Raw genomic sequence first — 27,130 nt, 5'->3', positions numbered from 1 at the left:
ATTAAGCTAAACACCAGTCATGCAAATTTGATCAGAAGCGGGCATATTTCAATTCACCAGCAATTGTGAGTTTGTGACTTCTAGAATCAGATGTAGAAGTAAATAACAGATTCAAGTTTCAATATCAATCTCTTACTACATCAACACGATCAAAAAAAGGCCAAAATACCATAAACATGTATCAAAATTCTGAAAACAAACCCACAATTTAACCTCCTCTAAGAGAATGTGATAAAACTAAGTAGGAAAACTGTTCGTGCCAGTCGCAACTAGAAATTTTACTTTCTAGTAACGGGCAATGCCATAAACTCTAATAACACCGTCAGTGTATCCACTGAACAATGTTTGGCCATCAGCACTCCAACTCAAGCTGGTGCAATAGATAACCTGGAAAAAAACAAATGTTTATTAGCTTTTGCCATACATACATAAACTCAATACTTTGTTGATTACTCAACAAAAATACTGTAATCTTTAAAGGGAGCATGTTATTAAGGTCAAGTCAAACCATTGCTGAACAGTTTAGTGCACGCAGCAAAATTGTAAACTAACCAACAGAGCTAAAGTTGCAGAACAGGTTACATAACAAAAACAAATGACTAATGAACAATCTCTGAAACAAAAAGCAAGCAAGAAAATTGATAACAAGTAATATACCTTCTTCTTTGTGGCACCAGTGCCAGCTCCCTCAACATCGTGATCAGCCTCGGTCTTAAGATCAACCTTCAAATCCTCAACGATGCTCTTGCTCTCCAAATCCCAAATCTTAATGCCAGCCTCAGTGGCAGCGCAAAGCCAGTACCTGTTAGGACTAAAGCAAAGGGCATGGATAATAGCACTACCATCAAGAGAGTAAAGCCTCTTGCCCTCAGCCAAATCCCACAATAAGATAGTGCTGTCTTTCCCACCACTGGCACACAGTGAACCATCAGGTGACACAGCAACAGTGTTCACGTAACCACTGTGACCAGCCAAGGTTGCCCTCAACTTGCAGTTGGTCAAGTTCCAGATCTTCACTGTCTTGTCCCATGAGGAGGACACAATGGTAGGCTGCAAAGTGTTGGGGCTAAACCTAACACAGCTAACCCAGTCACCGTGACCATCACCGTCTTGGATGGTGTATTTGCACTCACCTACATTGTTATTAAACATGGAAAATTTCATTAGCCATCAAGCACAATTACTAAAGAAAACATCTTGGAATCTACCATAACCTAAATAGAGAAATATCACCAATAACTTTCCAAACAATTAAATCCATATACATAACTTAGTTCAACTAACTTGATTAAAGTGAACAAATGAAGGCAAACAACATAATCCTAATCCTAATCCTAAACAAACAACATTCACAGCACTTGAGTTTCCAAATACAGTAGCATGAGCACAGCAGAACATCTTTGCAGAGCTAGGTTACAAATCTTATCCCGTTTCACAGAAACCATAATCCTAAACAACTGCTCAATTTGAGTCCCTTCTCTATCACATGAACTAAAGCAAACATAACCGGCTGCAACAATCTTTATTGAACATATGAAACCATTTACTACAACATACAATTTCATAATTCTATCTCATTCCACATCAACCACAATGAGTGCCAAGCTATCACATAACATTTTATACATAACTAAACAAAACACAGAAATAAAACCATACGTGAAAGAATCCAAATATAAACCCTACCATATATGTTTTCGAGAAATCTTGACCAGATTAAAGAAGCATCAGAGCAACAAATTCCATTACACAAAAATCAAGTATATTTTTTTCTCACAGAACACATAATTAGCCAAATCCAAAGACGAATAACAAGAATGATTCATATTTTCTAAGAAAAGACAGAAAATAAACAATCTTGCATCACATTATAACACATATCGTATACATCAGTTGAGCAAAAATCAAAAATTAATTCAAAATTAAACATTTAAACCATTAATCATATAATCGAACAAAAAATCGGATAAATATAAAAGAAGAGCGAAAACGAGTGAAAAGAGAGAGAAAAAAGGCTCACCAAGAGTGTTCCAAAGCTTGATTGTTCGGTCCCTCGAAGCGGAAACGATCTGACGGTTATCAATGGAAAAAGCGACGGAGAGCACATCCTTGGTGTGACCAACAAAACGACGGGCAGTGGTACCAGCAGCAAGGTCCCAAAGGCGGAGCTCACCATCCCAACTACCAGAAAGAGCGAACTGACCATCGGAGGATAGAACAACATCCTCAACAAAGTGGGAGTGGCCGGTGAGACGGCGACTGGGGACACCATAGGTCTTGTCCTCCTTGGTGATTTTCCAGACGATGATAGATTTGTCCCTGGATGCGGTGACAATCATGTCACTGTTATCAATGGGGGTAGCGATGGCGGTAACCATGTCGGTATGCGCGCGCATGGTGCCGCGGAGTTGAAGCTGTTCTCCCATGGCGGATTGTTAGGTTTTCTCGGGGAGATGCGGAAAGAGAGAAAGTGAAGGATGAGAGAGAATTTGACAGTGAGGAGGCCGGAGAGAGGGAAAGTTTAGGTTTATATATTTAGGGCGAGAAAATGGAAGCTAGGGTTTTAAGGAGTTGGGGAATTGTTGATGAGGGTGTGGGTTTGGATTTGGGTTGACAAATAATACGGGTTTGTTTCTCTAAAGGCCAAAGGGTCTGGGCTAATGATGATTGAAAACTAACGATGTAACATGGCCAATTGTTGGGTTTTGAGTTTGGTTTTGGACTATTTATTTACAACACATGTTAAACATAGATGCTAGAGATGTTAAATCGGGCCATCCGTTCGGGTTTAGGACGGTTATCAGCAGGTCAGATCAAGTCAATCTAGGTCGGTATTTGTATTCGGATTTGTTGGAGTCAATTTGAATTCGGTTGAGGTTGGATCTTTATCGTTTTGGGTTCGACGCAATTTTGGTTTGGGTAAATTTTTGTTCGAGTTAAGCAGCCTTGGCCCTGAGGGTAGGCGGGGAGTGCAGCCGCCTAGGGCTCGGTGGAAAAAGGGGCCCACAACTGAAATATGTATAGTATATTAATACAATACTAAATAAACGTGCTAAAATGCAAAAACATATCCTTGGCTCAGCGATAAAGTGTTTTCGTGTATGATTCAGAGACATGCCATCAATACTTTATTTCTTTGATTTTAACAACTCTCGACCCATTGTTTTGCTCATTCATTTTCGTTTTACGTTTTAGCTATTTTTTTTAACAAAACTGTAATCCCCCGTAAATTTATAAATATTATTAATATATTTTAACGTATAGTTAATTATATTTAAATGGAATTTACGAATTTTAGAAATAAATATGGAATTAACGAACATTTATTTTTATACGTTTTAAAGATTTCAACGATTTATGAAATTAAAATAATTTTAGAATTTGATGTTGAAAAGAATTTGAATTACGAAAACACGTTCGAAATTGGAAAACAATCCTATTTGGTTTTGGATTCAAACATTAAAGCTAAATCCTAATTCTAGGCCCAATCGGGTAAAGCCCAATATTATAAACCCAAAACTCTTTACTCCTCTTTCAATATTACGTAAAAACACAAAAAAAAAGAAACAACTAGCCTTCTCCTTCACTTTCACGTGAACAAGGAACCATCAAACCCTCACAAACCTTGGTGATTTCTCCCTCACGCTGTTGTCCACGCCGCCGCCACCAGCGTCGGCGCTCCTCCACCGTCGTTCCGTCGTCGCGCTGCACGGTAACTCCTCTTTTCTCTCTTCATTCTTCTTCTTCCCTCCTTCGGGTTTTCCTTTTCTTTTGATTAGTTCCTCTCCCTTTCCTTACTTGATTGTTTCCGTTAACTTGAACCAGCCACAACAACCACCTTGCTACCCTTGTTGCGCCGCCGCGCCCTCCGACGACATTAGCCGGCGAGCTCTCTCTCCCTTCTCCTTCGAGCAAGCACACCCTCCTTTGTTTCGTTCTGCTGCACACGGGCACACACAACCACCGCTGCACGGCCGCCGCAACCACCAGCAGTGTTGCCCAGTCGCGCTGCGCCACCGTCCCGCCTGCTGCCGCCGGCCAGCAACTCCTCTCTCCTCTTTATTGGTTATTTCTTGAACCCTAAGTTAATAAATTTAAATGTTTTAATTATACGTTATTATTTTAATTTATGTTTTGATTGAATTAAGTATGTTTTTTATGATTTATGATGAATTTCAGATTTCATGTTTTGCAATAATTAAATTATTAATTTTCAGATTATACAATTTGATTAAAATAATGGTTTTAATTATTAAAGTATGAATTTTAAGGTTTTAATAGTTTTAAAATCATGATAGAAGGGTTATAAATTATTAAAATTATTATTTTTATGTTCTAAGCATGATAATTTGGTTTTGGGAAAGCTTTAAACGATTTCATATTGCTGAAAATTTAAAGTCATGTTTGCGAAGAGTTTTCAACGAATTTCAATCATTGATTCAATAATTATTATGCTAGGAAATCAAATACTCAAGTTTTGATATTGGAAAAGGATCTAATTATGTTTAAGAAAGGTTTGAAGCACCCTAATGTTGCTGAAAATTCAATGTGAATTGATATGAGTCCATATTGGTTGTTGTTAGGTGGAGAATTCTCCGTAGGCGACTTTTGAATTATTAAAGTGGTCTCGCATTTTGTTTACACAAGGTACGTACATACCTGTGTGCTTGGAATGCGTGCTATTTGTTGAAACCATGTTGAAATTGTTGATGAACTTGGTTATGTTGAGATTGTTGATGAACTTGGTTATGTTGATATTATTGATGAACTTGGTCAGGTTGAAATTGCATGTTTAATACTGTTGGATGGACATATTGAACCTAGATTGCATTATGAGAATTATAACATGTTAGTATGGATGATTGATACAAACATGTTGGTTGGGAACACTAGATTATTCTATATATGTTGGTTTGGATCGATCGATCGTTGTTCCTTTTTAGCTTTTCACTACTTTATGAGGGCGGTGGACCTTGTTTAGTAAGTTGAAACTTTACACCCATATACAGGGGTTGATCATGATTAAAGGAAAGGTTGGATAAATTGAAATGAGTCTTGATTGATGCCTTTATGATCACGTACTTAATCCCAAGATAAAAACAGTTGTGAACGAATGTGGATTATATGCCTTATGTGATTGTTGAGTCATAACAGAGTCTCAATTTGTATGTAAAGTGAAACTGAGTAGCAATAGCTTTAGACTGTGCACGTCTAAAGTGACGGACAAACAGGAGTTGGGGTTCATGGTGGTAGCCCATGGCCTTTATCTCGGACCGGATTGATCACCGTGTCCTATTTCTATTCAAATGTTCCTCGATATCGCAGGTCTCTAAGGTTACGGAGTCGCGCCCGTACCTCGTCTTCCTTAGTGAAGGCTGTCGGACGGTCAACTCGGTCCATTGTCTATTTCAACTAAAATAATATTATTGTTATAAAAGTCCAGTCCAGTCTAGCCTAGTCTAGTTAAGTATGGTCGTCAAATTATCATGTTTTGTCTGCCCTTGTTTATGTTCATTAGTATCATGTTAGGGTTGTTCGTTAATAGTATCATATTAGGATTATTATTGTTTTAGTATGTAGTACTCAACTTTGCTGATTACGTGCTTTGTTTGTGTGTGTTGATCATGGCTATGCCTTATTGATCCTGTGATGACCCATCTTTGGTGAGCAGTCTCTAAGGATCAATAAGCGTTGCCCATCTACAGGTTTGAAGATGATGCATCATTGGGATCGGGATTAGAGAGCTTGTAGTTATATTTGCTTTATTAAGTGATTTGGTTTGTTAACTTAAATTTGAAATTGTCGTACTATTCGTATTTCCTTATTTCAGTTAATTGGTTTTGGACCTAATATGTAATAAGATTATTTATGAACCTAAAAGTTAGTTTTATGTTTTCCGCTGCAAAATTCTGAATAAGCCGTTACGTTTTCACACGGGCGATAATACTTTGATAATTCCCTACAGTTATATTTAAAAAGGGTTATTTTAGAAAATGGGAATTGTCGGGGTGTTACAAAAACTCTCTTATATTTTTGAGGAACTTATTTTCTCATTTATATTTTGCGTATGTTCATTCTTTAACTTATTAAAATTCCCTCCTTCATGTTAGCACTATGTTTAAGACAAATAAGTCCACACCAAGCTTTCGTATGTAGTGCTTGACATCTAGTTTAGCTTTTAGTACTCTTTTGTAATTCATGTAATATTTATGGACGAGTTGTACGATGGACTATGATTCTATCTTAGATAGTACTGAAAAATCAAATTTTAAACTTTAATGAAAACAAGGGTAAAGAACTACTACTATAAAGATACTGATATTAAAATAAATCTTATTTATTTTCCCAATGGTGAAACGATATATTTTAGTTATCTATCAAACATATCATCTCGAAAGGGGTCATAATCCCTAATTTCGCCTATGGACCCCGAAAAGTCAGGAACGGTCCTGAATTTAAGCTTGTGTTACGTTTGAATATGTTATTTTTAAGATTGGGTCATGTTTGGTCCAGGTGTGTGTTGGATTCAATCGTAATTTCAACTTGTTTACAGTGGGTATGAGTTAAATTCAGATCGACCTAGTTTCAGGGCTCATGTTAAGTTCATTCGGATTAGACGAGCCACGAGTCTGAGGGTTAGTTTTCAAATCATGTTAGCCTCAAGCACGCTTTCAGGCATCATGTCATATGTGAATGTGGTGATTACTTAATTCTAAAGAGACGAATTATGATTCATGTTTAACATGTAATTATTAATATGCAAGCATGTGGTCAGTTTTACTTATGTTGTTGATTCATGTTTAAGGAAGGATTTATATACATGTGTTGTATTTAATACTTCATGTAATAACGAATAGTTGACTCCTCATGTGATCTTGAGTTGAGATGAGCTAGAAGTGAATATAAATAGACATTAAGGAATAGTCAACTTGTTCATAATCATGTTGTTCTTAATAGCAAAGAAACTTAAGTGGCAAGGTAGGTCTTTGTCCACTAAGTAAAGGAGTTATTATAAAGGAAAGTTTGTTGCATGCTTGTTACGATTGAGTCATTTAAATAAGTAAGCAATAGGGTAACCAATAAAGCTCTTAGAACGTATATACCTAGAGTATTGAACATATGGGATGGGGGAGGTACATGGTAGCATCCCATGGCTAAATTTTGTTGTGGTTTAGGACGTTGCACCGTTTTTATTAATGCGCTGGAACTCCTTCACGAATATGTGACATGGATATCTCAATAATAGATGGGTAGCTCTAATACTAGTCCTTTGTGACACTGATTGACAAAAAAAATTCGTTCATTGCTTTTACATTCAGGGAATTTTATATTCCAATAATAGAAGGGAATAAGAAGTTTGATTTTATAGCAAGTCAGGATAAAGTCAAGAGTATTATTCATTTATTCAAGGAATGTTATGCATGTTGAATTGTCACGAGTTGTTTTATGTGACCAGAGTTAATAGTTGTTCGAGTAAAGCATCTTAGTAACATTTCTATTTCTTGTATGTACTCAGCTTTGTTGATTCGTGCTTTCTTGTTTGTTTTGGTCATGACCTATTCCTTATTGACCATGTGACGACCCATATTTTACACTTATAATATGGTGAGCAAGCAACATGTGTCATAAAGGAAGAAGCATGGTTGACATTTAACATTAAATGTTAGTGTTGAGTGTTTATTTGGTGCATTGATTTTATTGAATTCAAGTTGGATTATTTAATTGGCTTTAAGTAATCTGGATTGCAAGTTTTGTGGGCCTTTAGTGGTTCCAAGTTGTAGGACTTTAATTTAAAGTTTAACTTTTAAAGTTAGTTTTTATAGTTAAGTGCTGCTGTAAAATTCTGATATAACTTTACTCATTAACATGGTGGCGATATTTATTTCCCCAATCAAGAAAATAGCACTATTGTCACAAAATAGTACTACTGATCTAAAATGCAAACTTTTTTTCGAATTACTTTTTATTTATATGTTTGTTTAAATTCGATTTACTTGTTTATCAAGCCTCGTTTAATAAAAGCTCGGTTATATTAATCTAGTTCTGCTCGAGCCCGAATTTAACCGAGCCACTTGTGAATTAAGCTCGAACAGTGAAATTTTAAACAATCCAAGCTCGAACCGACTAAAAGGGGAGCTCGGTTACACTCGCTTCGAGCTCGAATTTAACCGAGCCACTCGTGAGCCAAGCTCGAGCAGTGAAAAATTTAAACAAGCCAAGCTCGAACAAACTAAATGGAAGCTCGAGCTGGAAAATATCTTATCAAGCCTAACTCAAACAACAGCAGAATAATTGGCTCCACTCAGCTCGTTGACATCCTACGTTCTAGTTCTAGTTACATTAAATTCAAAACTCATTATTTATTGTTGTTTTCAAATTTGTTCTTCCTCTCCTCGTATTAAGCATGGGATAAAAATTAGTTACATAGAAACTAGAAACAATTTATTCTTTTTCTAAAGCTTTTTAGTCTTTGAAGCAGATCAGAAAGAGCTAGCTTATAAACAGTTTAGCAGATCAGAGAGCTAGCTTATATCGTCCTCCACATGCAGCAACTTGTCCTGTAATTGAAAATATACAGTTTCAATAGGACATCAGATTTGCCTTTAAGCCTAAGAACCTTTGGTTGATAAGATCAACAGAAAAAAAGGCTTTCGATGAGGAAACACATCCCAAGAAAATCTCAAACTTGAGGTTTAATTTGCAGAAACCACCCTAGGAGCAAGTTCAGGACTACTGAGTATGAACTCTTACACATTGGGAGAAAATGTAAAGGAGCAAAGAGTGTGGATTTTAGTCACTAAGATCATCACCAATCCTAGAATAACATCCCGAGACCACAATATCTACCACCCAAAGAAAAGACCGCTCATTGCCTAATTACTTCAGTATCAGTAAGGCCGTTAACTTGACCCCTGAAAACAGAGAAAAAACAATTAATGGCAGTTAAGAGGAAAATAATATATCCGAGTATCAAATACGTAGTAAACTGATAAATAAATTCCGAGATGAAAATAGCAAGTGCGAAAAATAGATGGGTGAACTTATGAAGAAAAACAGGAGATAGAAGTGAATAGATGGATTGAACTGATGAAGAAAACACGAGACAGAACTGAATATGCAGGAGCACAATCACAACTACATTTAATTGTGAATCTGTGTGATCCCTCACATATTTAAGTATTTAACCCTCAAGTACATAATGAAGAAAATAAATACAGGAAAATAAAAAGAAAAAAAACAAGTCTCTGAACATGAGAAAATGGGATGTCATGCATCAGGAAGTTACAGAAGCAACAAATGAACATAACAGCATTATTCAATAAGCTTTAACGTGTGAAGCCAGACTGCTGAAAGAGCACCACCCCACATAATAGATACTGAACTTACAATCCAAGTTGAGGGTGAAGCTATTTTTCTAAACCAAATTAAAGCTTTTAAAACTCCTACCAAACACGGTCTATTTTGGTTAGAACAAACAAAATGTTATTATAAAAATCTCCTCAAACATGTATATTACAGTAATCTGAATTCAATTCTATTTATATACCTAACTTACATGGAAATCCTTCTCAAGTTTATTTCACTACTTATACCAGAAAGACCAACATTATATAGCATTCGAAATATTTGTCATACCAATTATTGCTTCAATAGTAAATTATGAACGGCAGACATACCTATCATCAAACAAGATCCAATATTTTAACAGTTACACAACAGAAAAAGCACATATGTGCACTCACGAATAGCAACAATATAGAGCTCTCCGATGCAAGACATACATAAGACACAGACTCCAGATTATACACAAATAAAAAGGAATCCTATATCTGATATGAAGAACCAAGGATGCATTCTACAAACCTCAGCGCATTCCAAATATCTCTTGAGGTGGATCATACACAGAACGCTCAGGAAAGAGTTCCTCGAAATCCTTCTTCACTTTATTCCTCAAAAGTGGATGAGGTAGGAGACCCTTCATTAAGATCCTAAATGGAAGTTCCTCCGGAAGTTCTGGGGCCTTCAACATGTCCTCGTAGATGTTCATAGCATCTGCAGGGGAACCATCCCTTAAGAAGCCTCTGATGATCTCAGTATATGTTTGAGAATCAGGAAACAACTCCTGTTTTTTCATGTCTTGCCACAGTTGCATCACATCATCCATTCTTTTACATCTTGCCATTGCAATAATCAAGTCTTTATAAAGATAGGCGTCAGGTTGATACCAGTCCTGCTTTTGGATTACCCTAAACAACTGATACAAGAAGACTAGCATCAAGACAGCTCTGGATTAGGCAAAAGTACTGCACAAATTGTTCTAAAGGTTACTGTATTTGTTTACATGATTGAGTAGGCGCATAGAATAGACAAAATTATCCATCTATGAAAGAAAGAACTTCCTACAAAGAGAGAAGTCATCTCTCTTAACCCATTAACATTCAGTTTGAATAATTTAAAGCATCCACGTACCATAAAGCTGTCAGCATCTAAAATATTATGCAACTCTATGTAAAGTTCTCAAAACCGGGGGATAAACTCTCCGAACGAATAGAACCAAATTCCATGCAAAAACACAAAACTACACAGCAAACAAACATCAAAATTGATGAAAGTTCAAAGCACCATAAGACAACTGAATAACACTGTTTTTTACTAGAAACTTTTAACTTTTGAGAAATTACAACACTTCCTATTTCAAAATATATGGAGATAAGACGTAAAGGAATTCGACATGATTTCCCGTCCGCAAGTCATTGGTTTTTGATTGAGCTACTGATACAAAGAAGGCAACGAGGAGCAGTCTGTTTAAGGTCTTTTCTTGTTCGCTCTTCCTATTGTGGTTTGAAGATATTGAAAGAAAAGATTCACAACGAAGTCATCATCGCCAAAGAAAAGGGAGGGTTTAAAAAGTGGGGTTCGGGGAAATTAGGGACACATCTTAAATTTAATGTACCGAAAAATTGACAGGCGAAGGACACAGACTTAATCATAATCATCTAGTCAAAGTTACTCTAAATGATGAATGCGAAGTGTAATCACCTGAACACATTACCCCAGACTCAAAAAGACCCTGGTAAATAGTAAATTCTGTCTATCAGTTTTCTAACTCAAGTGTCAAGTCACCACCTTGACTTCCTGTGAAAAATAACAGATGACCTCCTGAAACATCCCCAAGAATCTCTTACTACACTTAAAGGAGACCACTTTCAGTGATGTGCAATTTCTATAGTTCTGTGTAACCTTCAGATTGATAAAATGTCATAAAGAGGGTCTTAAATCCTCTTAATTGTTAAATAGGGAGAAAAAGAAGAGGAGAACAAAGGGCACAAATACTAGATGCTCTTACTCTTATTTTGAACAAGTGTCTTCATAAAGAATGTCCCATTCTGAACCCAAGATGAAAATTATTTGGGTTATTCATACAAAATAAACATGCTTTAAGTTCTAACACTTTCTAGAAAAACTATCACCGGTATGTTTTCAACTCAAAACATCTGACAACATAATCCACAAGCATGCTGCAGCACACAACCTTCCCAGACCCAGCTCATTCCAGAAGGCACCTAAAGGTGCGTGCCTCAAAGCGCCTTTGCCTAGGCGCAGCGTCTATGCCTCTTTGTGGTCTGAGGCGCACCTGGGTGATGTGGCATTTTCTTTTCCTTTCATTTAATCTCACGTGACTTGTTGGCTTGTTGCCTCTATGACAGTCAGAAATAAGATAACAAATAACACTATTAGATGTCTAAAGGAGAGAGAAAACCCCAATTTCCCCAGATTACCAATTAAATTTGTCAAATAAGTGAAGAACTCTAGCTTCACTTACCGCTGCTTGCCGACAATATCCGGATCTGACTAACCACCAGATCCCGACTACTGGTCGCCAGTGACTCCAGCTAATCTCTTCTCTCTTCTTTCTTCTGTCTTTTTCTCCCTTCTCGTCTCTTTTTTTTTCAATACTCTTTTCACTACTCTTTTGTTTGTTCTTTTCTTTAAAAAAAACCCTGTCCTTTTTCCCCTGTCTTCTCTTTTCTGTTCACTTTCAGCAAACACAAGTTGGTCTAGCAGATTTGTTTTTTTTGTTTTTTTTTTCTGTCTTCATTTTCTGGTTTCCAGTAGCTTTTGGCAGTAGCATATTACGCAATACTCGTAGTGGCAATGTAGCATAGTTATTTATTTGGGTTTATGTCATTTTTTGAGCTTGTTGATTGATAAGGATAATTCCAATTCGGGCACTCCATCCACGGGATCACCTCGACCCTTGTGATTCGCAAGAAAATAAGTAAAGCTGAATCTTAATACAGAACAATTAGCAACATTGCTTTTGTGCCAAAGTAAAAACGGCGGGAAATTGCTTAAAGCAACACTTGGTTGGAGGATTTAGGAATGCAACAAAATGCCCTAGTTGTCCCAAGCATATATGGCAGGAAGTCCAGTCCTTTTATGTTTAAAAGGGCACAAGAAGAATCGATTAATCAAATGAAGCCACACATACCTCAATTTGATCTTCGTAATGGTGAGGAAGAGGTATATTGTGAGATATTGAACTCAAAAGGTGGTACCTTGGGTAATAAAAATAGCAACCAAGCTATAAAACCAAGACACAAAAGTCCCGTGGACATGTTTGTCACTCTCCCCAAGACGTATTGCCTTAGGAAGAAAGGGAAGGAAAGGCATACAAGGAGTTTGTGTTAAGGAATTAAGGATTAAATTTTGTAGGCATACTGCTAGGTGGTTTTACGCGGGAAGGGAATTGCTTTAATATGGCTACATATGAAAGATTTGGATTGAGGATTGAATCAATTGGGTCAATATGGTCCCCGACTGAAGCCACTGATTATGCATGAGCTTAGAGTTCCTCTCCTTGAGAAACAAGTAGATGAAACTAATAAGAAAACTGAAGCGCATAAGAAAGAGTGGGCAACAAAAGGTTGTTCCATTTATCGGATAAATGGCATAACTCGGTGCCCAAATGGACATTGTGAACTTTATAAAAATATCTTCAATGGGCTTCGTGTATCTTTCAAATTTTGTGAAAGACAAAAGCTTGTTGTTTCACATGCTAGATGACATGGTAAAGGAAGTTGGAGAGGCAAATGTTGTTCAAGTGGTGACGGATACTGCATCTAACTATGTTGTGGACAGTAAGAAATATAGTCGAGATTTGCAACACCAATGCAAGGGGAAAACACCATTGATCCCGTTCTCTTAAACGAAATTGAAGAAAGTAACGAGTGGCACTTGGGGGGATGGATGATAATAGTGATGATGATTCTGTGTTTGATGGTGAAGATTTTATGAGGAGTGTTGTTGGTAGAGTGGCTGGAGCCTGGAGCTAATGATTATATCTATGCCACCAAAGGATCACAAAGAGTTTTTTTTTTTTGATAAAACAAATTAATTCATTGATAGAAAGTCATACGACATCTACATAAAGATATAAATCTAACAAATACATAACAATCGAATCAAATAAAAACTTCTTTTCACCATAGCTACGATCGTAGTATATCAAACATTCTGTATACCCTCTTTTATATCGCTGTGATTTACAGCCTTCATTGACGAGGGGGTCTATAGATCTGTTGTAGCCGTGACAAATATGATTTCCGTCTGATTCGTCTGATTGTAGTCGAAAGATTGACATATTCTTCGATCCCGCATAAATCTTTACCAAAGAAACAACCTGAACTAAACTAAACACACAAAACTTAACTAAAAACAAACCCACCATAGGGGTACTTACTACACCGAAACAATCAAACCCACCATAGGGGTACTTATTGAGATCTAACGCAAAAACACAACGGAATTGAAAGAGAAGGGGCGGAAATAACCAAATTTCCGAAGAAAATTGGCTATTTCCGCCCTAGAAAACCCTAATTTTTGTAAACCCTAAAAAGAGAGAGAAAAGAGAGAGAGAGGGGAGAAGCGAGAGTCTAAAAAAAGCTTAGTTAAAGGATCACAAAGAGTTGATAAAGGAACATGTGTTGTTATGAGTAGATTAGTGGAGATGAATATTATTAAGGAGAAAGAAACCTTACAGCTTGAAGAACTATTATGTTTTCTTTTCTTTCTACGAATTTATTTTATGTGATTTTGTGATTTGTGCCTTACTATAAGTCTGCATTATGTGCCTTTTCCATTTAGTGACAAATTGTGCTTCCTTTTTTTCCATTTATACATAAATAATATTATTATTATGTGTTTTGGGATACAAAGTGTGTCAATTGTGTTCCAGAATTTTGTTTCAAGGCTCGCCCTGTGCATCTTGGTGTGCCTTGTTCCTTTTAAAACTAAGATAGCGTTTTCCAAAAGAAACCTAAATTGGAAATAAAAATTATGGGTCTGCAATTGAGGATTATAATAAACAAAAAGGAATAGACTAAGGACCGGTTTAGACAAGGCTTTACAACTAGCTTTAAGAGTTTTGATCGTGCCACAACTCTACTGAAGGTCGTTGGGCAGTGCTTTGAAGCAACTTTTAAAGGTTAAGATAGCGTTTTAGATAAGCTACAAACGTAGCTTTTAGAAGTAGTCTTTGACTAGGACATGGTTCTTCTTTTTTTAAACAAATGCAGCAGCTGTTTTTAACAAACACTAATTTGACAGTTAACCTCTAACACCCAAGTGTTTGTTCTGTATTTCAAGTTTTTACAAACTGATTGCTGTTTTGATTTTACATTTTTACAAAACTTGAACTGATTTCATTACTGTAGTGTGCTGATATCAGAAAGAAGATAAAGTAAAAGGAAAGGAGAAGGAGAAGATCCCAGAAGAAGAGAACTGCGGAAGAAGAAAAAGAACAGGGGAGGGCTATTGTTGTATTTATAAAACCAGCAAAAGTATCAATCCTTTGCTTACAAGCCCGACTACAATATTCTGAATGAAATCCTCTCCATCACCTCATCAGCTATTCATTCAAAAATGAGATTCCTCTTTTGTCTCTTCATAACCAACTCAACAGTGTTGCTAGCCTCTTCACAAAATTATGCTGTTCAGTAAATATACCCTCCTTTGTTGCGCCTGGAATAAGTGGTGAGAGTTGTGGGATGCTTAGGCGGGCGTAGCACTAACAGGCTCTAATTTTAAGGATTAGGAATACATCAAGTGCATATTAGGATTATTATATCTCTACTACAAGTAGAAATAAATTGGTAATACCAACCCACCCCTCCCCCCTCCACTACTCAACCACAACTATTCCGACCCTATCTATCCCCCCCTTCCAGAAGCCACAACAACTAACCCCAATAATCATTACTCGGATAGCCGGATCTCAGGAATCTGATATGCATTATACCAAAGATGAACAACAACTTTTGCGATTAAATCTTGGAATTGTGATTAAATCAACTAAGAAGTTGGGTTAGCTAAGATTGTTTAATGATTTGTAAGAATCTGGAAAAAAAAATAGGGCTTAATTTATAAGTGTACTCAGGAATAAACCTTGACGGTTTGTGGTGAAAGAGGAACGGTGGAGAAAAGTGGGGTTAGCTAAGAGTTGGAATTTACCTCCATCAGAACTTCTCTAGTTCTCTCGTTATCTTATTTCTCTCTCTAAGATACTCCATAACTGAACATTACCGTTTACCATAAAAACTAATTTTAAAAATAAAAAATTTGAGGTTAAGCGTTGCAGAATGCAGATGGTAGCTTTGTGAATTGAAAGAAAGTCAAAATCAAACATGCAAAAGCCCTAAAAGTGGTTACAGGATTTCAACTTCCTATATTTTAATTTTAAAACCACTAAACTATTTTTGCAACTAAATTGCAGAACGAGATTCATTTTCATTTTTAGGAGATTAATCGGAAAACCCAAGAACGGCCCTTAAGATGGTACATCATCTATGCTACTACGGAGTATAACAGCTACTTTTGCTCAAGGAGAACTAAGAAAAAGAAGATATGCCAAAAAGGATTATGGTAAAAAGAAACCTTAGCTAAAACTCTACATAAACAACATTAGACTGTTGCAGATTGAATACAAAAAGAAGCAAGGTCCTGGTTAAGCAGAAAGAAAATATAAAATTGCATACTCCAGGAGATCCTCACCCCTACTACCAGCAGAACAAATATTCATTAGGTCCGAAAGGGATTTGTTGTTGAGCAAAGGCCAAAATTCTTATAACCAAAGGAAACAAAATGACACATGGGCAATTTGGATAAACTTTCATAACCAGTCTTCACACTAGATGTTACCACATAATTAAGACAAGGCACAAAACATATTTACAATTTTAAAAATTTCAGAAAGTAAAAGGATAGTAAAAAGTTAATTGTCAATCATGGAAGAACAAGGAGGTATATGTAGTGACTACTTTACATGGTGCACGGACAATGTACTACGTAGTAACATATTTGGTACTACGTATCTCATAACAGCATTGCAATCACTCCAATCAAGACCCCTATACAGGAAGGCTTTTTCCAGACATTTTTTATCTGTTGGGAACCTAGAAACTCATGCAAAAAAAAGTTGCATTTACAATCATGGAAGTACTCTTTACATACAACTTCAATAGGCCACATCACTATCTTGGGATGATCCTTACTAATAGACCACTCTTCATATCTAGTAGGTTAACTAACGATTTTTCCCATATTACTCCTACTATTATTAGGATTTGACACATAATATCATAGTAAAGGATACTTGTCCTCAACAGTTGTATGGATTAATAAGTTAATCACGGTTTCTCGACCCTATACCTTAAAAATAACCTCTTAAATGTGTGGCTTATTAAAATGGGACGGAGTGAATAATTGTTTAAACAGTTGGCTATGATATTACGAAATCAACAATTGCATACATCAAACCATAAAAATCAAGAAATGAACTAACAAATAAATTCAGAACCATGAGCAAAATGTATAGAAAAATACAATTCAATTTCGAAAAGATACCTTGAGGGCCAAAAAAACCTCCTCTTGGCGCTGGAGTTCAGAAAGAACAGCAATCAAATCCATCTTCAATAGCCTCAACACATGATTTTTGACAAACTTATCAAGCTTCTCTTCATCATCCTTAAACCTCTTCAAACCCGATATTACAAAAAGTGCCTCTTTTCCAATCAATTTCTTCCCCCTCCAAAGGGGACCTCTTGGTCTACCATCGTGAAATTCTCTCACCAAAATGAATGAAAACCCATTTGTGAATTTGGATGAATAATTAGGACCGAAGCACGTCAATCCGGGGTTTAACAATAATGAGGTTAAAGGTTGATTAATGGATAAGGCTTTATTTAATTGCTGAAGAACAACAGTCCCGTCCCTGAGCCAGGGCAGGAGGGGCGCCCGCCCAGCGCCCGTCCCTGAGCCGATAATCCTAATCAATCTTGTGATAATCATATCGAAAAGGATGATACGTTTTCAAGTAGAATTATCAAGACTACAGTTAACTAACTCCATATACTACAGTGTTTGGAATTGGTGACGCCTGTGAAGAGGAAGATAAAAAGTGTGAGACTCAACATCAAACACCTTCATTTCCATGCTTAAACTCAAATAATGAAATGGGTATACACTGATTAGACATAAAACAACACCAGCACAAAGTTAACGAAAAACCTAACAGTATAAATTTAACACTTTCAAACCATCATACCAGAAATTTACAAATAAAACAGTTTTTGAATCAAATAATTACAAATAAAATAAACAAAACAATACTTTTCGATACAAAATAGATAAAGTGAAAGAAGTATATACCGGGAATAGAAGCGGCAGAGAAGGAGTTGGTTGGCAGAGGCGCCGCCGAGTAAGGTGGTGATATAGCTAAGGTGCTGCTTTTGTTGGAGGATTTTAACTTTTAAGTGGAGGAGGAGGCGGGAGGAGGAGCAGACGCGAGTCCGAAACTCATTTGGTAACTTTGTCGATAAATTTATTCCTATGTACGAAACTTGGATTACCCATACAAAAAAAGAAAATTTGCCAATTTCTACCAAGGTAGTTTGTGAATTATGCCCTGTTATTTTTTGCTTATTCAGTTTCAAGACTTATTTCGCAGTTCAGATCAGTTCAGTTCATGAGCATTCAGTTTAGTTCAGTTCAGTTTAGTTCAGTTCAGTTTAATTCAATTCAATTCAATTCAATTCAATTTAATTTAATAATAATAATAATAATGTTATTATTATAAAAGTAGAGAGAAATGGAGAGAGAGGAAGAGAGAAACTGTATGTCAGTTATATCTTATTCATCCATATCCATAGGCATATATATAATATATACACATACATATATTATATAGGGGTAAGGGTATAATGGGCATCCATCCTAATATATATTTTATAACACTCCTCCTTGGATGTCCATTATCCAAAACAATACAATGCCTTATAATGCGCATGAAATGCTGCCTCGTTAAAAACCTTACCAGGAAAATCCAGTGGGAAAAACCATGGTTAAGGGAAAAAGAGTGCAGCGCGCATTTACTCCCCCTAATGACAGCATCACTAAAGATCTTTGAGACGGCGCAAACCAATGAGGTGAATCAACTTTTTAAATGTAGCAGTAGGAAGCGCCTTAGTAAACAAATCTGCCAAATTTTCACTTGAACGAATCTGCAAGACATTTATATCGCCATTCTTCTGAAGTTCATGAGTGAAAAAGAATTTTGGTGAGATGTGCTTTGTTCTATCACCTTTGATGTATCCTTCCTTGGGCTGTGCAATACATGCTGCATTATCCTCATATAAAATTGTTGGTGCCTCTTTCCCGGAAGATAAACTACAATCTTCTCTTATATGCTGAATCACAGACCTTAGCCATACACATTCACGACTAGCCTCGTGAATTGCTAAAATCTCATAATGGTTAGAGGAAGTAGCTGCAATAGTTTGCTTCATAGAAAGCCAAGAAATGGCAGTACCTCCACATGTGAATAAATATCCAGTTTGTGATCGACCATTATGAGGATCAGATAAATACCCTGCATCTGCAAAACCAACTAAACCTTCTTTGGATAAATTAGGAAAGAACAAACCCATATCTTTCGTACTTGTAGATAACGAAGTACATGTTTAATCCCATTCCAATGCCTCCGGGTTGGACATGAGCTAAATCTTGCTAACAAATTCACAGAAAATGATATGTCAGGTCTTGTATGACTAGCAAGATACATCAATGCTCCAATTGCACTTAAGTATGGTACTTCAGGACCAAGAATTTCTTCAGCATTTTCCCGAGGACGGAAAGAGTCCTTATCCACTTCAAGTGATCTTACAACCATAGGGCTACTCAATGGATGTGCTTGATTCATAGAGAACCTTTTTAGCACCTTTTCTGTATATGTTACGTTGCTTGATGCACAAGGATTCCATTCTTTAGGTGCTCAATTTGTAACCCCAAGTAAAATTTTGTCTTTCCAAGATCTTTCATTTCAAATTCTTTCTTTAAACATTCCACGGTCATGGAAATCTCTTCAGGAGTTCCAACAATGTTTAGATCATCAACATACACTGCAATTATAACAAATCCTGATCCAAATCTCTTTATAAAAATGCATGGGCTAATAGGATCATTCTTATAGCCTTCTTTCAATAAGTACTCACTAAGGCGATTATACCACATACGCCCAGATTGTTTCAATCCATATAGAGATCTATTCAATTTGATAGAGAAATGTTCTCGAGAACTTGATTTTGTTGCTTCTGGAAACTTAAATCCTTCTGGGAGTTTCATATAGATATCATTATCCAGTGGGCCATACAAATAAGCTGTGACTACATCCATTAAGCGTAAGTCAAGTCCCTCTCTCATTGCCAGACTGATTATATATCTAAAAGTTGTTGCGTCCACCACAGGAGAATATGTCTCTTCATAATCAATTCCAGGTCTTTGTGAGAATCCTTGTGCAACTAATCTTGCTTTATATCTTTCAATATCACCATTTTTATTTTTATTTCGCACAAAGACCCATTTATGTCCCACTGGCTTTACATCTTCAGGTGTACGGACTACAGGTCCGAATACTTCTCTTTTTGCAAGAGATTTCAATTCTGATTCAATTGCTTCCTTTCACTTTGGCCAATCATCTCTATGTCTACATTCTTCAATAGAATTTGGTTCATGATCCTCATCATCATCCACAACATTTAATGCTACATTGCATGCAAAAACATCATCGACGTCGATTTAATTTCGGTTCCATGTAATTCCAGACATGATATAATTTGTTGAAATTTCTTCATTATCAGGTACCTGAATTTCATCTTCTATCATGTCTAAAGTCTCTTCTGGAGATCCTTTAAAATTGATTGTATCCTCAATTTGACCATCATCAACTATTGCTCCTTTTCTTTTTCGAGGATTCTTGTCTTTGGAACCTATTGGTCTTCCACGCTTCTGGCGTGCCTTAGACTCATTAGCAACATCATTTTGTCCTTCTGGGACATCAATCTTAATTGGATCATTCACAGCTGGTATATGTGACTTAGTCACTCTCTTTGGGTCAGTAAAAGCGTCTGGAAACTGATTTGCTAAACTTTGTAAATGAATTATCTTTTGAACTTCTAGTTCACATTGCTTAGTACGAGGATCAAAATGAGACAATGATAATTCATTCCAACTAATTTCTTTATCCAGCTGTTTGTTTTCTCCCCCTAAACTTGGAAAAACTGACTCATTAAAATGACAATCAGCAAAACGAGCCTTAAATAAATCCCCTGTAGTTGGCTCAAGATATTTTTATTATTGATGGGGAATCAAATCCAACATATATTCCCAACCTCCTTTGAGGACCCATCTTGGAGCGTTGTGGTGGAGATATAGGGACATAAACCGCACATCCAAAAATTCTAAGATGGGATATATTTGGTTCCTGACCAAAAACCAATTGTGATGGGGAGAACTGATGATAATTTGTTGGCCTAATGCGAATTAATGGTGCTGCATGTAATATAGCATGTCCCCAAGCAGAAATTGGGAGTTTAGATTTCATTAGTAACGGTCTAGCAATCAACTGAATGCGTTTAATTAATGATTCAGCAAGACCATTTTGTGTATGAACATGTGCTACAGGATGTTCAACATTTATCCCAATGGACATGCAATAATCATTGAAAGATTGAGAAATAAATTCACCAACATTATCAAGACGAATAGACTTAATAGGAGTATCTGGAAATGTGCTCTTAATTTAATCAATTGAGCAAGTAATCTCGCAAACGCCAGGTTGCGAGATGATAACAAACATACATGTGACCATCTAGTCGATGCATCGATTAAAACCATAAAGTATCTAAATGATCCACATGGGGGATGTATTGGCCCACAAATATCCCCTTGTATACGTTCCAGAAAATTGATTGATTCAAAATTTATCTTAGCTGGTGATGGCCGAATTATCAACTTTCCTTGTGAGCAAGCAACACATGAAAAATTATTAGAGAGAATCTGCTGGCTCTTTAATGAATGCCCACAAGAATTTTCAATGAATTTTCGCATCATAATTGAACCGGGATGGCCTAACCGGTCATGCCAAACTATGAAGCTATCAGTAAACTTCTGGTTTACTATAGCATGTGTTTCAATAGAATTAATTCTCGTGTAGTACAAACCAGTGGAGAATGTAGGTAATTTCTCCAAGACAGTCTTTGTGCCATTGGTTATGCTCGTGATTTGAAGGAATTCATCATTTCCTTCACTAATTGTCTCAATATGATAACCATTACATCGAATGTCTTTAAAACTCAATAAATTTCTTTGAGACTTGGGAGAATATAATGCATCAACAATGACAAATTTAGTTCCCATAGGCAACAATATATTTGCTCTTCCGGAGCCTTCTATGATATTTGTACTACCCGATATAGTACTCACACTACTTTTTCTCATCATCAATTGAGAAAAATATTTCTTATTCTTAAGTATAGTATGAGTAGTTGCACTGTCTGCAAGACATAATTCTTCATCTTTTATTTCCCACTGACCTTGAGAGGTATTCATATTCTTCAAGGAAATAAAAAGTATATGTCACTAAATCAAACATGTCCAAAATAACCATCATAAAATAAACGGTTTTTCTACCGTCTGCCCATGGGCACACAATAAGAAAACAAATTCTATATAATTTATTTTATTTTGTAGAACCTTCTTCTCATTTAATAAGTAGGTATATATTAAATTAGTGAAGTATATATGGGTTTCCAATTTTTCTTTCACAATTTACTTTCTGTACTCTTTTTTTCTAGATTTTTGTTAAAAGAAATAATGAAAGGCTAGGAATCCTAGGATATGCTTGCTAACTATTTTCAATCCTCGCCCTCCCAAGATTTATGAAAATAAAAATTCAATCATCTTTTTCTCTCATACCATTATTAACAAACAATTATCATTATTCATACATCAACTCATCTTAACGACGATGAAATAAAAAATAAAAAAACCTATGTCAAAGGGATGTAAATAAGGGGTACCCATTAGGAAAGCAAAGCATTGAGACACTATCACAAATGAGAAGAACAGTGGTAAAAATAAAAAGTTAATTTTTTTTTAAAAAAAAATCAAGAATTGCAGTAGTCTAAAAATCAAGAATGGAACAATTAACTTTTAAAAAAAAATATCACTGTTATTAGTCTATAATTTGTACTCTTAAACTTTCAAGAAATGATGTTTTTTTTGAAGTACCATTGCAACGAGGATGGAGTTAATGCGGGAGCAATTGCACTTGAAGAAATGAAGAAAAAAAATCTAAAAAGGAAAAAGAGGAACTCATCGAGAAATTAAATATAGAAGAATATGTATAATTTCCTATTTTAATGTGAATATCTATTATAAGAGTCAAATATTCCATAAAATAAAATAAATATATAGAATTTGTTATCCTATTGTGTGCCCATGGGCACACATTAGAAAAACCGTAAAATAAAACACCCAAAGTAATACAATATCTTAGAAAATACACAAAATATAAAGTCATAATACAATCACAAAGTTCATAACTTAAACACATAATGTCATAATTAAAATACTACAATTCTATACCAAATCCAACACAACATATTAAAAACTTAATTATTCCCTTCAGGGGAAGTGAAGAAATCTGCAACTTCTAGGTGAGTTGTATCACCAGACTCAAAATCACCTTCGCCATCTTCAAATAAAAGATTGGTCTCAACATTCTTTCCTTTCTTCTTCAATGATGATTGATAAAGGTCAACAAGGTGTTTTGGAGTGCGACATACGCGTGACCAATGACCTTTTCCTCCACAACGATAACAAACACTAGTCACATTGTCACTTTTTTCTTTCTCACCTTTACCATCTTTGCGGTCCCACTTCTGGTGGGAATGTGAGCTCTTGTAATAACCTCCACGACCTCTACCATAGCCACCAAAACCACGTCCACGCCCACGGCCTCGCCATTGGCCACGAGCACTGCTGCTGGCATGGTCTTTATTCTTTGATACTTTCCCATCATGGGATGTCACATTCGCTTCAGGGAATGGAGTTGAGCCAGTAGGGCGTGCTTCATGATTTTTCATTAACAGCTCATTATTTTGTTCAGCCACAAGAAGACAAGATATTAATTCAGAATATTTTTTAAAACCTTTTTCTCGATACTGTGTCTGCAGGACAACATTGTTTGCATGAAAAGTGGAGTATGTTTTTTCTAACATATCTGCATCAGTAATTTTCTCTCCACATAATTTCAGATGAGAAGTAATTTTAAACATGGCTGAGTTATATTCACTCACAGATTTAAAATCTTGCAATCTTAAATGCAACCAATCATAACGAGCTTTTGGCAATATCACAGTTTTCTAGTGGTCATACCTTTCCTTTAGATTACTCCAAAGGATTTGTGGGTCTTTAACTGTCATATACTCAGTTTTTAGCCCCTCGTGAAGGTGATGGCGAAGAAATATCATAGCTTTAGCTTTATCTTGACATGTTGCTTTATTTCCTTCTTTTATTGTTTCACCAATCCCTTTAGCATCTAGGTGTATTTCAGCATCTAACACCCATGATAAATAGTTTTTCCCAGTAATATCAAGAGCCACAATTTCAAGCTTTGCAAGGTTCGACATAATTCACTATACAAAATAACAATGGTATAAATTAAAAGTAAACATATACATACCAAGTTGTAACCGGTGAATGATACGCAATGAGACAAACGTATATACCATCACAAAATATAACATCACAAAAACAGTATGCCTATATACCTTGCATGCTTTAATTAAAACAAAATAATTTCATAATACCATGCGTCCACTACCGAATAAATATTAAAAACAAAAGTAATTTCAAAATTTCAGAATTACGTCATCAAAACTATCCCTTCGTATATCAATCCATTCATCAAAGAGTAAAATAACTGAATTAATTATCTTCATAAGTGGTATCGATATACATAATCTAATATACATATACAAAGGAGGTATATTTGCTGAAATATTAGAGCGCCACCCAGGATTATTAATGGTTTCGGCCAATGAAAAATAAGATTTCTAATTTATTTTTGAATTAAAAAAATCGATTGCCACGTAGATAATTAATTAGGTGCCATGTAGATATTTTAATTAATTAATATCTAATATATACAACTCCATCCAAACTCAAACACTCTAAAAATTAAAAAATAAATCTAAAATAAATCTAATGGTTTCGGCCAATGAAAAATAAGATTTCAAAATTAATGTTGAATTAAAAAAGTCGAGTGCCACATAGATAAATAATTAAATGTCACGTAGATATTTTTATTAATTAATTATTAATATTATGGATATACAATTTCATCCAAAAATAAACACTCTCTTAATTAAAAAATAAATCTAAAATAAATTCAATGCAAAATAAAGCTAAACATAACAATTTAATAGAATTCGTGCATCGCACGGGCTAGAATCTAGTATAATATATAAAATTGGTATATACATAGAAGTTATATTCAAAAATAACAATTTAATAGAATCCGTGCATCGCACGGGCTAAAATCTAGTTAAAAATAAAATACAACTTGATTACACGACAAACAGAAACATCATTTAAATATTATACCGGAATTACTCCACAGAAGTAGTGCACTAATTAACATGTTCATAAATCATAACAAAACAAAAACAACACTGCAAAGTATTATATTAATTTTATGAAGTATATAAAAGGAAGACATGAGCGGTTTACCATAATATAATAACATAGCATAATATTAAATAGATAAAGGATTACACTCAGGGACTCGGAACACTCAGACTCTAAGAGGAAATCACAATTTGATAGGAGTAGAACTGAATAATACGTGAATAAATCATGTATATGCAAAAGATCTAAATTAAAACATTTTCATATCACATTGTTCAACTTATAACATTGGAGCAATTACGGTTAACATTTAAGAAAATAATCCAAAAATATTATACATGCCCATGTAAAATAATTTATAAAACTTACATTGACGATGATGATTCTATTCGGATTTTTTTGTTGTTTAGGCGCGGTTTCGTTTGATTTCCATCGGCGATTAGCAATGGTGCTGATAACGTATTATAAAAGTAGAGAGAAAGGGAGAGAGAGGAAGAGAGAAACTGTATGTCATTTATATCTTATTCATCCATATCCATAGGCATATATATAATATATACACATACATATATTATATAGGGGTAAGGGTATAATGGGCATCCATCCTAATATATATTTTATAACAGTTATAAATATATTGTACTAGTATTGAAGTCCGTGCGATGCACAGGTTGACAATTTTTGTACATATTTTGTCATATATATTATATCATCGTATATAAATAGGCGTTTTATAAAGTATATCTATAATAAAAAGTTAAAATAGACCCCTTTTCAAATTGGAGTATAAATGTAGGTTAGGATCGAAACTTGTGTATAACAATATTGTTATCATTTCATCTCCTCTCTTCTTTTCATAATGTGCTAAACGTAACATTAAAAAAATTAATTAAAAAAAATGGTGTTGTTATAAATGTATTGTATTGTGGATGCCCATTATACCCCTAGCATCCTTATCCTATATAATACATGTATATGTACATATTATATTGATGGGAATAAGATCATAACTGCCTGTTTCTCTCTTCCCCTCTCTCCCTTTCTCCCTAATTTTATAACACGTTATCAGCACCATTGCAAACCGCTGCGGAAATCAAAGAGATTCAATAAGGAGAAAGATAACAACAAGAATTACAAACGAAAAACAAGAAATTGTCTACATAATGTAAGTATACTTTACTTGCGACGGGAGATAGATAACAATGTGAGCGACAAGCAAGGGAATTATCACCAGTATTATTCATAACATGTATTGTTCTACGCGGTAATTAGAATTAGATCTCAACAACAATCAAAAGGTACGCAAATTCCAAATTATTGTTAATTATCTATTATATGGTTAGTAAATAAATTCATACAATGTACATGAATTAATATATTGTGACTAGTGTGTTAAAATTAGTCAGTTTGTGATATTTGCGTAGTATTATGTCAGTATGATGCGTAGTATCGTATATTTATCACCATGAATTTGTGTCAGTACTATATACGAGTATCATGTTTCAATATTACACTTTGTGTGGAATTAGAAATTACAAATAATATCTATGTGTTTACAAAGTTTCGCTAATATGTAAGAAGCGGTTATGCATAATTGCATATGCATGTAGTCTATCTTGTATGATTTGCAATTTTTTTTTGGGATCATTTAATGCGTATGGTAATGTAGCAATATTAATTGATGCACTGCGGTCCATATCAGTTATTTTAGTAACCTTTCTTTTTCATGCGGTTACTATACTGTGGCATTCATTTTTTTTTGTGCCATTGAAGTTAAGTATTGATTGCTCTTCAAAAGCAATATCATGCGTCATTCACATTTTTGTTTCATGCGGCAATATAAAGTTTTTATTGTAATTCCTATTTTTTTGGATTGTAATAGTATTGATTGCTTTGATGATTGTAACTGATAAGTTGATGTGATTTTGATTCTGTTGATAATACTCACTTAACGTTGCTTTCTATATATTATGACAAATGTTGTTTATGAATTTGCTGAAATTGGTTTTGAACAATCATTTGAACATGGTTGATTGTTTGATCACTTCTCATGGAGGAAATAACTAGTCATTATGTTATAAAAGTCTAACAAATTTCTCTC

At 35.2% G+C, this 27,130-nt stretch overlaps 3 protein-coding genes across 3 annotated transcripts; all 3 read right to left on the bottom strand.

Moving 5' to 3' along the window:
* Positions 1 to 93: 93 nt before the first annotated feature.
* On the bottom strand, positions 94 to 2,532 carry LOC110797178 (guanine nucleotide-binding protein subunit beta-like protein). Its single transcript, XM_022002276.2, has 3 exons — positions 2,021 to 2,532; positions 658 to 1,133; positions 94 to 387 (listed from the first exon to the last, which is right to left on the bottom strand). The coding sequence occupies exons 1-3, from the start codon at positions 2,424 to 2,426 to the stop codon at positions 286 to 288; spliced, it is 984 nt and encodes a 327-aa protein (XP_021857968.1). The 5' UTR covers positions 2,427 to 2,532; the 3' UTR covers positions 94 to 285.
* Positions 2,533 to 8,310: 5,778 nt separating this feature from the next.
* Positions 8,311 to 17,874, bottom strand: LOC110797177 (protein THYLAKOID ASSEMBLY 8-like, chloroplastic). Its single transcript, XM_022002275.2, has 4 exons — positions 17,710 to 17,874; positions 16,906 to 17,437; positions 9,865 to 10,255; positions 8,311 to 8,912 (listed from the first exon to the last, which is right to left on the bottom strand). Exons 2-3 carry the CDS (start codon positions 17,347 to 17,349, stop codon positions 9,866 to 9,868), a joined length of 834 nt encoding a protein of 277 aa, XP_021857967.2. The 5' UTR covers positions 17,350 to 17,437; positions 17,710 to 17,874; the 3' UTR covers positions 8,311 to 8,912; position 9,865.
* A 5,135-nt stretch (positions 17,875 to 23,009) lies between these two features.
* LOC110797161 (uncharacterized) lies at positions 23,010 to 24,029 on the bottom strand. The gene is made up of 2 exons (XM_022002253.1): positions 23,776 to 24,029; positions 23,010 to 23,715 (listed from the first exon to the last, which is right to left on the bottom strand). The coding sequence occupies exons 1-2, from the start codon at positions 24,027 to 24,029 to the stop codon at positions 23,010 to 23,012; spliced, it is 960 nt and encodes a 319-aa protein (XP_021857945.1).
* Positions 24,030 to 27,130: the final 3,101 nt, after the last annotated feature.

The sequence above is a fragment of the Spinacia oleracea genome, chromosome 5 (assembly GCF_020520425.1).
Source record: "Spinacia oleracea cultivar Varoflay chromosome 5, BTI_SOV_V1, whole genome shotgun sequence".
NCBI classification, from domain to species: domain Eukaryota; kingdom Viridiplantae; phylum Streptophyta; class Magnoliopsida; order Caryophyllales; family Amaranthaceae; genus Spinacia; species Spinacia oleracea.
This window is presented reverse-complemented; position numbering and strand designations above follow the sequence as displayed.

Bases quoted from the DNA above. Each gene is read 5' to 3' on its own strand.
- LOC110797177 (XM_022002275.2), bottom strand. From the start codon at position 17,349: ATGATTATCACAAGATTGATTAGGATTATCGGCTCAGGGACGGGCGCT. The intron at 10,256-16,905 runs GTATCTTTTCGA...TTCTTGTATCAG, and splicing joins AGGTTTTTTTGGCCCTCAAG to TTGTTTAGGGTAATCCAAAA.
- LOC110797161 (XM_022002253.1), bottom strand. From the start codon at position 24,029: ATGTCGAACCTTGCAAAGCTTGAAATTGTGGCTCTTGATATTACTGGG. The intron at 23,716-23,775 runs GTATGACCACTA...GTTGCATTTAAG, and splicing joins TGGAGTAATCTAAAGGAAAG to ATTGCAAGATTTTAAATCTG.
- LOC110797178 (XM_022002276.2), bottom strand. From the start codon at position 2,426: ATGGGAGAACAGCTTCAACTCCGCGGCACCATGCGCGCGCATACCGAC. The intron at 1,134-2,020 runs GTGAGCCTTTTT...ATAACAATGTAG, and splicing joins CAAGCTTTGGAACACTCTTG to GTGAGTGCAAATACACCATC. The intron at 388-657 runs GTATATTACTTG...GTTTTTTTCCAG, and splicing joins CTGGTGCCACAAAGAAGAAG to GTTATCTATTGCACCAGCTT.